The following is a 12,480-nucleotide window of genomic DNA, read 5'->3' as shown; positions in this document are numbered from 1 at the left end:
GAGAAGTGTTCAGCCACGGACAAAAAGAATGTAGCCTAGGGGTCCAAATGAAGTTCAGAGAGGGGGAGAAACATTGAAAATGTCAATAAATAAAAGGTTGTGGTCAGAAAGTAGGATGAGACTCAAGATAAAGTAGGACGTGAACCAAAGTCTTTGATGGATGACAGAGAGTGCCTGTTGCTCAGTGGTCATGGAAATGAGAAGAGACGGCAGTATGGCTCAATCTGGTGGTTGAGGTGGTGATGTTACAAAATGATGAAGGAGCAATGACTCAGAAGCTCATGGAGAGCATAGACATCCCCCTGAGGTACCTGGAGTAAGACGGAATAAACAGCCTCCCCTGAGAGAGCTGCAGGAGCAATGGGGTCCTGGGGGAGCTCAGTGTGAGTCAAGGAAAGAACCGGAGAGGTGGGTGGGGGAGCTATTCTAGCAAGCAAGGTGGGAGGGATGGGAGGGAGAGAGCCAATGGGCAGGATGTTACCTTTCTGTGGTTATGTTCATTCTTATAAGAGTATAAATTCTTCCTGAAGAAGAATGAGAAGATGGAATTCCCCTTTGGGTCTCTGGAAACTAACAACTTCCGTCGGTTCACTCCGGAGTCCCTGGTGGAGATTGAAAAACGAATTGCTGCCAAGCAGGCAGCAAAGAAAGCCAAAGATAAGCACAGGGAGCAGAAGGACCCAGAAGAGAAAACTCGGCCCCAGCTAAACTTGAAAGCCTGCAACCAGCTGCCCAAGTTCTATGGTGAGCTCCCGGCAGAGCTGGTTGGGGAGCCCCTGGAGGACTTGGACCCCTTCTACAGTACACACCGGGTAAGGGCTACTAGCTGGAACGGTTGTTATCAGCTCTGGGAGAGGAAGCCCCTGTCCCATCCAGCCCAGGGAGTCCTCCCACACGCTGGGTGATATGGCTATCAGCTAGACTTGTTAATAAAAAGTATTTCTAACTCACGTCTTTGATGCTATCTTTGAATCTTCCTGGTATTTATGATAGAGGCTAATGAAACCCAAATCCTCCAAAGCAGTGACAACTGGTGTGGAGTTTTCAGAGGAAGTGTGCTGCTCCCTTGTATGAGCTCTGGCCTAGGATCTCCAGAGGTGTTGGCTCTCTCTGCAAGTGGGGAGCAGAGATCTTGAGATAGGGAGGGGCAATAGAAATCAGGATGACTTAAACCAGTGGTCCTGAAAGGATGAGCTCAGAACCCCTGGGGTTCCCAAAACCCTTTTAGTGGGTTCAGGAGGTCAAAACTATTTCAAAATAATACTTAGATGTCATTTGTCCTCTTCACTCACACTCTTTTGTGAAGCTACAATAGTGAATGTAGAGGCTATTGATGGAGGATAACATCATCAGTCTAACAACTACTAAAATGTATATTTCTGTGTTTTAAAATTTCCTACATTTTTAATTTCTAGTATTACATATATATATTCACACACATGCACATATACACACACATACACACACACATATGGTATAAGCAAAAACGTATAAACATTAACAAAATCTCTTCGGGGTCCTCAGTAGTTTTTGAGAGTAAAAAATTGTCCTGATATCAAAAAGTTTGAGAATCACCAGTTTAAACAAGAGTTGTTTGATGACAATTATCCTGTTTTTACTGTATCTTAGATATACTCACAGCCAAAATTATGGTGTGTGCATGTTTGGGAGTTGGGAGGGGCAGGAATCTGCCACCTCGAATATGGTTTGTAGAGAAAATAAAAAAACACTGGAATGTCTTTCTCCCTCCTCTCACCTGCCAAGAGCCCTCACCCTCCTAGATTCTCAGAGGTAGGAACCAGTAGAGGGTTTAAAAGGGGAGACCTAGCAGGTGGAGAACAGAAGGAACATCACAGGACCAGGCAGCGTCCACTGATCAGAAGAGGAATTAAATGCAACCAGAACTCCATCCTCCTGCCGCCAGAATCCTCGCCCTGGGTCTAACGCCTCTTACCAGTCCCAGGGTCAGTTACCTGTCCATCAAGCACTCTCAGTGGGCTTGTCTTGATGCACAGTCAGCCACAGGGCCTGGGGTCTTGCTAGGAAGGTGAGGATATGATCCTCCCTAACTCTCTGCCCCTCAATTTGGCTGTCATTGACCCCTGGTTCCCAGAGCCCTTCTTGCTCCTGAGCCTGAGGGGATACCACTCATGCTCAAAAACATGGTTGTATGAGGGCACATGTTTCTCACTGGAGGTCCACCTTCTGCTTTGTTTTCTTTTAGACATTTATGGTGCTGAACAAAGGGAGGACCATTTCCCGGTTTAGTGCCACTCGGGCCCTGTGCTTATTCAGTCCTTTCAACCTGATCAGAAGAACAGCCATCAAAGTGTCTGTCCACTCATATCCTTTGCACCGTTGCTTCTTCCACATGTTAGAATTAGGGCTTGCCCACTGTGTCCAGTGTCTTCTTCAGAGCTTAGCAATAGAGCTTTCCTCCAACTGAATCCTGAAACAAAGAGATCATTAAACTGAAAAAAAATGTATGTGGTTTTACGTGTCCAACATCCAAAAGCAGTCCCAAGACAGAAAAAGTGTTCATGCAACCCGCAGTGAGTTTGGGTTCACCTAGACTAGTCTGGACATACCTGTGCATGCACAGCTGGAAAAATGTCTCCTGTCTGAGGGGAGCTTTGCTGATGCACCCACGCACATTCTCACCATATGTAGCCTGCTCGTCCCACAACATAATAACCAGTGAGGGGGCCCAAGCCTTCTTTGGACAGATGAGATAGGCATGGGTTGTTACTCTGTGCCCTGACTATGCTGGGGAGTGGCTGCTCATTGAGCAAAAGAGCAGCATCTCCTAGAGAGCAAAGAGAACAGACTGCAAATGGGCAGAGCGTAGCTTGTCTCACTGGGACCACGCTGGTCATGGCGCACTGCCAACATCACAGGTTACCCAACACTACCACCAGGTTAAAAATGTCAATAGTCTGAGGTTCATGCCACTGGGGAATGTAGTAATGATTAGAAACACATTGGTCAAATGTCTGTGTCATATTAATTGCTTTAGGTAGCTTCAGAAGCTGCCTTCAGTTTTTGTTTTGTTTTGTTTTTCAAGGCAAGCCAAACTAGGACAAAAAAGAGACTTTGGCTTGGTTTCCAAGGATCTTCCCTGGTGACTGTCCAAATTGGAAGTTCCTAATGACAAATTCAGCCCTGGATTCCAGGAGGTTGATTTGCAAGAACAGCCTTGCCTCAGCTGCCTGGCAGATGGTAGCTAGCCTCTTTTTAGGAGGCTCCAGTGAAAGGAGCCCTCTCCCCCGACTCTGGGGTGGCTTATTGGATTGCTGGACAGCACTCAGTGAGCTGTAGCCCTGGCACAGAGTCATCTCAACAGGAAATGCACTGCTTGATGTAGTTGTATTACATTTCCCCTTTACATGTTTTATCTTTATGGCCAACCAGTGGGAGTTATTTCATTATTATATTTTAATTATATTGTATTACATATATATTATATTACAATTATATTAATAATTATATTTTCTTATTTAAATCTTGGATTTTCTGATTCTATAGAAGGATATTTGATAGTAGTTGGCTCCCTCTTGCTAAATACCTCCTAAACGTCAACACTGTCATAGGTACAGAAACCCTTGAGGAAGGGATTAGCACTGCCATTTTACAGATGATGAACCGACACTCAGAAGCATTTAAAAAATTGTCCAAATTCACACAGATAGTTAAAAGGTCCAGCCTGCATCCTGCATAGAGCCATATCAGCAATAAGGAAGTAGACCGTTAATGGAAATGAATTAGGATAATTTATTCTCTCGGTATGTCATCTCTACTTGGGTCTTTTTTAAATATATATATGCAATTACATAAAAATTGCAAATAAAGAAAAACAGCAAATATACAAACTCCTCTCCAGGCATCCCAGTTGAACTACATCTAGATAAGTAAGAAATAGCTAATTAGAAATAAAATCCCTTTAAAGAACCAAGTGACCAATGAATATTCTTTTCATCTTGAGATTTGACCAGTATGCTGAGTGGAGTCCCAGCTGGACAGAAAAGCTGTTGAGGTTCTCCTTCTCACAAAAGTCTGCATTTATATATTTAAATCTCATAAACTTGGTAGCTCCAGCCCCAAAAGATATTCTTCGAGGTATGGAATTCTCAGTGTCCTATTGTTAACATTTCACTAAAATTATAGTTCTTAGCAAATTGATAAGAATTGAAATGAAAGTTTTCACAAGTAATATTATACATAATATATCACATTACTTTTAAGGGTTTGTGGCATTGGAGATATGATTTTAATTTAATCCTTGGGTTAACATTTTCCCCCCATGTGAACACATTTCTTAATTTAATTGCAAGTCAATCGGAAAATGTGGTTTAATTAGTAGAATTTCCCTTTTCAAAAATAGATGTGTTCCTAAGTAACCGTAAAACAGGGCACCTTAAAGGCTATTTAGAGAAAACTAAAATAGATTTAAATACTTCTGCTCAAATTGAAATTATGAAAGATGAGTGGTTCATTCTCTCTGTAGGTCAAGTTTATCTTCAAGCTTTGTTTTACTTTAGGAAGTAATTGTTAAGTAATTGCCCAAGTAGTCCTGAGAAAAATGTCCAATGGGAGAAATTTATGTTTGAATTTTTCCTACCAACATTTCTTCCCATCTATTTACCCCCATCCACTCACCTACATTTTCAGTGTCTCCTTCCCTTTCTGGTAATCCCTTTGCCCAACCTCTCCTCCAAGATTCTCCTCTCTAGCTATTCAGAGTTCTCCACTACAGCCTAACCCTATTTGGAATTTTCTCCTTGAGTCAGCACTTCACTTCTTGTGTCTGCCTCCACCATTCCTGGCCAGAAGTCCATTCCCTCGGCGTGACTGATCTCAGCTAAGTTAGGAAAACAATCTAATGCCCCTGGAAGCTTACAGCCTCCGCTTATCTCTACCTCCTAGGAGTACTCCCTTTGTCTTTTAGGATAAAAGAGACATTTGCTGGATGAAATTTCAGGCCATATTGTATAACGAAATGAAGACTTCAGGTCAGAAGGACATTTTGGAAAAGAGATTCTCTTTCCTTCCATCTTGCTCAGGGTTCAGATGATCTGAGTTCACATCTCACCGCCATGGTGGACTAGCTATGTGACCTTGGAAAAATTATTTAAGCTTTGTTAGCCTGTTTTCGTAGCTTCAAAACGTAGATAATAATATCCACCTGTGGTTAGTTGTATTAGAAATAATGTGGAGAAGTACTCAGACCAGGGGAGGCACTCAGTAAGTGTTGGTGGTTATTGTGTGTCAAGACCGTAAAGCTGATCCTAGCTAAGAGTTATGAATTTAACCATTCAGCGTCAAGGTCATCATAGATGACATCAGGGAAACATGGTGACTCTTGGCTTTTCCTTAACACAGGTCTCTCAGGTGGTTCAGTTTATTTATTACTGTCACTATTTTGGTCAATTGCGCGTACATGACCCAAACCAAACCTCCAGAGAGACTCGAGTGAGTAGATTTGCTGTCATTCTTGTGCCTTCTGTTTTTGTCCTCTTCTTCCCTTCTTTCACTTGGTGGCTTTTTTCCTTTATTTATCCTGCTGGGTCTCATTTGGGTAATGCGGAATCCTATTGTCTATCTGATTTTGTAATGGTTAGATATCTTCTCCTCTGTGGACTTTGTTTCATAAACGCGTATATGATTTTCAGCTCTGAAGAGCTATAGATTCATGGTTCTCAAACTTGGAAGTGCATTGGAATCCCCTAGAGAGATTTTTTAAATATTGATGCTTTGGTCTCGGTCCCAAAGTGTCCAATTTCATCGGTCTGGGTGGCCTGGCCAGATGAGCCCACACACATTCCTGCCCAACACACACACATTCACCTGCTAGGTGCACACACGACTAAAGTTTAGGGAAGGCCTACTCTGAAAGGCAGGCAGGAGCAAAATTGAGACAGAATTAAGAATAAATCTTTCTGGAACATATTCAGAAAATAACCCATGAATGAAGCTGTTTAAGTTGTCGTGGCCCACTTCAAAGTAACCTTAATATTTCTGAGATTATTCTATCTCCCTGGTTAACAGATGGAATCTCTATAGATTCAGAATGTACGGCTTTTCCAAAAACATCCTGCACCAACACATGTGGAAGAGGTGCCCCTTCCCCAGTTCAAGCCTGGCATACCTTCAGTATAATAACAAGAGCTCTGTAGAGCTTTCTCTTTTTCCAATTTCTAAATGTCTTTTGCCGACTATAACATTAATACATGCACCATAGGAAATATGTTCTATTTCTATCAATGAATTGAAGAAGAAAAATCATGTGGTCATCTTAATTGATGCTGAAAAATCATTTGATAAAGTTTAATATCTGTTTATAATTAAAAACTCTTAGAAAAGAAGGAACAGAAGGGAGTGGCTGTACTCTAATAAATGGAAACCACTTCAAAGAAAGTAGCAAACTTCATACCAACTTATGAAACATGGCAAGCTTTCTCTTTGAGATCAGAAGGAAAAAACAAGCAAAGACGTCTGTTTCATCAGTTCTATTCAGCTTTGTAAAGGAGATCCTAGCCAGTGTAGTAATGCAAGAAAAAGAAATAAAAGGTGTAAGAACAAGAAAAGAAGTATCAAAGATGTCGTGATTTACAGATAATATGATTGTGTGCGTAAAATAGCCAATATAATCTAGAGATAAACTATTAGAGTTGATAAGAGAGGATAGCAAGGTAGCTAGGTACAAATTAATGTACATAAATCAATATGTACTAGTAAGAAATAGAAAATAAAATAGCTTTTCAAAATACCATTTACACTGCCATTTTAAAATATCAAGTATCTAGAAATAAGATTATCAAAATATGAGTAAGATCTTTACAAGAAAATTATAAAAAATATTGAGTAATATTACAGAAAAACCAATAAATGGAGAGATATATTAGATTCCTGGATTCCAAGTCACAATATTGTAAGATTCCCCAAAATGACTAATAAATTTAACGTGATCCCAATCAAAATCCCAACAGGCTGTTTTTGTGTGTGTGTGTGTGTGTGAGGAAGATCAGCCCTGAGCTAACATCCATGCTAATCCTCCTCTTTTTGCTGAGGAAGACCGGCTCTGAGCTAACATCTATTGCCAATCCTCCTCCTTTTATTTCCCCCAAAGCCCCAGTAGATAGCTGTATGTCATAGTTGCGCATCCTTCTAGTTGCTGTATGTGGGACACGGCCTCAGCATGGCCGGAAGCGGTGCGTCGGTGCACGCCCAGGATCCGAACCAGGGCCGCCAGTAGCAGAGCATGCGCACTTAACTGCTAAGCCACGGGGCGGCCCCCAACAGGCTCTTTTTGTATTACTTGACAAACTGATTCTAAGATTTATATGAAAATGCGAAAAGCAAATTATATCCAAGACATTTTTGAGGAAGAAAAACAAGATGGGAGAAGAGAACTTGCTCTACTGAATGTCAAGATTTACTACAAAGCTCTAATAATAGAAGTAGTGTGCCGCTGGAGTAAGATTAGTTAGACGAGTGGAACAGAATAGCCGGCCCGTAAACAGGTCAATGCACACACAGACGTTGAATTTGTGACAAAGGTGGTTCTGCAGAACAGTGAGGAAAGGATAGTCTACCATAAATGATGCTGAAGAATTAAGAAGCCCAATAGAAAAATTACGTTGAATCTTATGGTATATAAAGAACATGATATAATAAATAAAATAAACAGATTTGAGATAAATATGAATGCACAACACTATTTATTTTTAAAATGTTTTTATAATGTTTGTACTTTTGATTTAAGTGAAAAGTATTTTTTTCTGTTCATTTTTTAAAATTTGCACTTTTTTTTTTTTTCTGGTGAGGAAGAGTAGCCCTGAGCTAACATCTGTTACCAATCCTCCTCTTTTTGCTGAGGAAGATTGGCCCTGAGCTAACATCTGCACCCCTGTTCCTCTATTTTATATGTGTGACACCGCCACAGCATAGCTTGATAAGCAGTGTGTACGTCCATGCCTGGGATCCAAACCTGTGAACCCCGGGCCACCGAAGCAGAGCATACGAACTTAACCACTATTTCACCAGGCCAGCCCCTAAAAATTTGCACTTTTTAATAAAACATTTTTTAATTTTGGTAAAACACCAAAAAAAACGAAAAATTACATTGAAGATTCAACTTTACACCAAAACAAGAATCAATTCTAGGTGGATTAAGATCTAAATTTCTTTGTGACAGACAAAGACATAAAGCTTTTAGAAGGAAAAACACACACACAAACGAAGAAGAATATCTTCATGACCTCAGGTTAGGGGAAGATTTTATTGCATATGACACAAGAAGCACTAACCATAGAGGAAAAAAACCTGACACATTTTGGTACACCAAAATTAAGAATATCTGTTTATCAGAAGACAACTTTATATGTGAAAAAGCAAGCCTCTTGAGTAGAAGATATTTGCAACACATATACCTAAAAAGTGTTTATATCCAGAATAATGAGCCTCCACAAATCAATTAGAAATATGTCAGAGCAATCAATTTTAAAATGAGCAAAAAATTTAAATTGATGTTTTACAAAAGTAGAAATCCAAATAGTCAATAAACATATGAAAATATTCTTAACCTTTTTCTTAATCAAGGGAATGTGAATTAAAATCACACTGAGAGATTATTATATACTCATCACGTGAGGAAAATTTTTAATTGTGACAATACCAAGCATTGAGAAAGATATGGAGCAACAGAAACTCATATACTGCTGGTGGGAATGTGAATTTGCACAACCTCTTTGGAAAGCAGTGGGTATTACCAAATAAAGGTGAGGACACACATATACTGTGATCCTCTAATTGTACTCTGAGGTACCTACACTCAACAGAAGCATGGACTTATGGGCACCAGGATACAGCTCCAAGGAAGTTTATGAACACTGTCCATAAAAGCCAAAAAGTGGAAACAACCCAAAAATTGGAAATGTCTACAAATTTTTGAATACTTAAATATCTCTATTATATTCTTAAAATGGGATAATGTACAGCAATGAAACTCAATAAATTATAGCTGCACACAACAACAGGATGAGTTTTAAGAATATAATTTTGAACGAAAAAAGCCAGACACAAAAGATTACGTAAGTATGATTCCATTTACACAAAATTCAAAAACAAGCAAAACTTAACTATTTTGTTTAGGGATGTATACTTAGGAGGTAAAAATATAAATTTAAAAAAACAAGAAAAAATACCAAAAATTAGGATAGTAGTGACCTCTAGGGCACAGGAAGGAGGGCATAATTGTGGGGGTGCTCATAATATTCCATTGTGTGAGTAGTTTTCACACAGCTGCTATGGACTGAATTGTGTCCCCTCTCCCCCAAATTCATATGCTGAAGCCATAAACCTCCATGTAACTATATTGGAGAAGGGGCCTTTAAGGCGGTAATTAAGGTAAAATGAGGTTATAACATATGCATGTTACATATCATAACAAATAGTTTAAAAACAAAATAATTTTAAAAGTAAATGACCATTGCATAAAATTCACAGGACTGAAAAGTATAACTCAGAAAATAGTAACTAGGTAGAGATCACTGTTAGTATTTTAGCTTACTGTCCTTTTCTCTCTCTCTTTCTGTGTAATGACTGAGATCATATAGCATGTAAAATTTCTATCCTTCTTTTGGACTTTTAATGCAAAGCATTTTCTCTCAAAAGTAAGAGTTAGCTGGGAATTCTGGTTAAATATGGAAGATAGCCTGCGTACATCTTACCCCGACCCTCTCAAAATGCCAGTAAACTAACAGCATGGGAATAAGACCTGCATAAATATACAAGAACAAAGAGATGGAGAGAGGAAAGCACAGAGGACAAAAGATGTCAAAACAACCCGAGAAGACCGAAAGTGGGCGGAGGGCTGGCAAATGACGCAGCAGATCAGGGCTTGTTAAACTACAGTGCCCCAGAGAGGGAGAAGAATGTGGAGCGAGGCGTTTTACCCCCTGAATCCCCAGAGGCTCTGGAAATGTCAACAGGATACAAATAGCAAACACTAGGAGTAGAAAGAGGAAAGAACCTGAGAGCAGAGAATGTTCACTTATTGCTGCTTCTATTAATAGCAGGAAGTTAAAGAGTACTCTTTAAAGTTAATAAATCAAGGAATGGAAAATAATTGTATTTAACAGTACAAAGGTAAGCACGAAAAAGATATTGTTAAATACAATCAGATGATCAAACAGAGAAGAAAGGAAAGAGAATTACCAAATGGAAATAAGAGATATTGTTTAAAGAGATAGCATACTAAGGGCAACGTATTACATGGTTTTAATTATAATTATAAATTTAATACTTATAAAGGCAACCACTAGAACTGAAATAAAAACTTTTCTAAATTCAGAATCATACACAAAAAATAAAACAAATAAAACATACCAGTCAATGAAATATTTAAAATATTATTAAATACATAACACAAAGTAATATATGCAAACTAAGATCAAACAAATCTGTCATGTCAATAAATATAAATGGATTTGACTCATCTGTTTCAAAAAAATTCATATTATATAACAAAGCAATATCCAACTCTACGTTGAATAAAAATACACTGCTCAAAGCGATACAGAAAGGTCAAAATTAAAGATTGGGCAAAGATATGAGCAAAGACAAATAGAAAGAGAGCAGAAGGCACGATTTTAATAACAGAGAAGGTGGAATTTAGGTCAAAAATCATTAAACAGGACAAAAATGACACTTCGTAATGCTAAATAAAACATAACAGTAACACATATCTTTGTAACAAATAATGTGGCAACCATGTTCACAAAACAAATACTATAAAAGTATAAGGTTAAACAGACAAAAACATTGTAGGGATAGGAAAGTGTAATTAATTCCTTTCAGCCTATGACAGAGATCAAACGTATAAAAAAGGATGTAAAAATATAGATGACCTGAGTAATGTAATTAATAAGATAAATCTGACTAATACATATCAAACTATATTCCCTGAAAAATAGAGAATACACTGTCTTTTCAAATGTTGATACAAACTGACCAAATATTGAACCACAACAAAAAATTCAATATGCTCCAAAATGTAGAAATGAGAAAGAAAACATTCTCTGATCACACTGCAATAAAACTAGAAAATAATAAAATTAGGAAAAAGAAGAGAAACCTTTCCATTTGGTAATATTAAAAACCTCTCTTAAATAACTTTTAGATGAAAGAAAACTACAAACTAAAATTATAGAATTTCTAGGGAAGAAAATTAAAAACACTTTAATCAGAACCTATAGGGTGCAGTTAAAGATGTGCTTTGGGGATAATCCATAGTATTGAAGCATAGAATATTTATATCAGTAAAAAATGAAAAGAATTATTTAAGTACCTAACATAAAACTAGAAAAAGCACAATAAAATAAATGAAAACAGAAAGAAGAAATAATTTAAAAGAAAAAATTAGTTAGAAAACAGAAGAGTAGAATTAATAAACCCAAAAGCTGTTGTAGAAAATATGCACAAGACCTTTATACAGAAAAATGACAGTATAAAGTATTTTGACAATGACAAAACACTATTGAGAGAAATTTTTTTGTGTGTGTGAGGAAGATCATCCCTAAGCTAACATCCATGCCAATCCTCCTCTTTTTCTGCTGAGGAAGACTGGCCCTGAGCTAACATCCGTGCCGATCTTCCTCCACTTTATGTGGGACGCTGCCACAGCATGGCCTGACAAGCGGTGCATCGGTGCGCACCCGGGATCCGAACCTGGGCTGCCAGCAGCGGAGCGCACTCGCTTAACCACTATGCCACACGTCCGGCCCCAAGAGAAATTTTAAAGTATCTAAATAAATTTAAAGATATCTCACGTTAATGGATTAGAAGACTCCCTATTATTGAAATGTCACTGCTGCCCAAATCAATCTTTATATTCCATAAAATCCCAATAAAAATCCCAAGAGCACATGTTTTGTAGAAATTGACTGAATAGATTTTACTTACTTGGATGATGCAAGTTTATTTAACTGTTATCCTATCACTAGGCATTTATGTTGATCCTAATCAACACAATCCTCTTATTTTGCCATCACGATTCTTTGGCGAATATCCTCACACACATATCTTTGTACACATAACGTGGGTAAATGTGAAGGGTGAATTCCTAGATGTGGCATTGCTGGGTTAAAGGGACACACAATTTTAGTTTTTGAGATATTGCCTAATTGTTTTCCAAAATTGTACCAATTTTCACTCCTACTAATTATTAAACCCATTCTTTGTCAGATTTGTATTAACTAAATCGGTTACAAGTTTCCTTTATAAACACACTTTGAAAAAATATAAACCATAAAAATCTACCTATCTGGTTCTAGTCATAGAAATTTATATGACAGGTATTGGATGATGTTCAGCATCCTGGGCCTCATAAAAATTATCAGACCCCAGAGTTTATTTTTGAAATGCAGACTGATAACAGTCATTAGTTGTTTACTATGTTGCTGGGAGCCCAGAGGAAAAGAA

At 38.2% G+C, this 12,480-nt stretch overlaps 1 protein-coding gene across 2 annotated transcripts in view; it reads left to right on the top strand.

Moving 5' to 3' along the window:
* The first annotated feature begins 542 nt into the window (after window positions 1–542).
* Window positions 543–12,480, top strand: part of SCN10A (sodium voltage-gated channel alpha subunit 10) — an 89,484-nt gene continuing 77,546 nt past the window's right edge. Inside the window, exons 1-3 of one of the 2 annotated variants that reach the window (XM_087431719.1) lie at window positions 543–812; window positions 2,225–2,352; window positions 5,389–5,469. In XM_087431719.1, coding sequence (XP_087287845.1) covers window positions 543–812; window positions 2,225–2,352; window positions 5,389–5,469 — 479 coding nt within the window. The remainder of the gene's footprint in view (window positions 813–2,224; window positions 2,353–5,388; window positions 5,470–12,480) is intronic. The other variant, XM_087431720.1, reaches the window with a different exon arrangement.

Source organism: Ceratotherium simum, chromosome 5 (genome assembly GCF_057802395.1).
Source record: "Ceratotherium simum simum isolate JZ-2026a chromosome 5, ASM5780239v1, whole genome shotgun sequence".
Lineage (NCBI taxonomy): Eukaryota > Metazoa > Chordata > Mammalia > Perissodactyla > Rhinocerotidae > Ceratotherium > Ceratotherium simum.
Note: the sequence above shows the minus strand (reverse complement) of the source record. Positions and strands in the feature narration are given on the sequence as shown.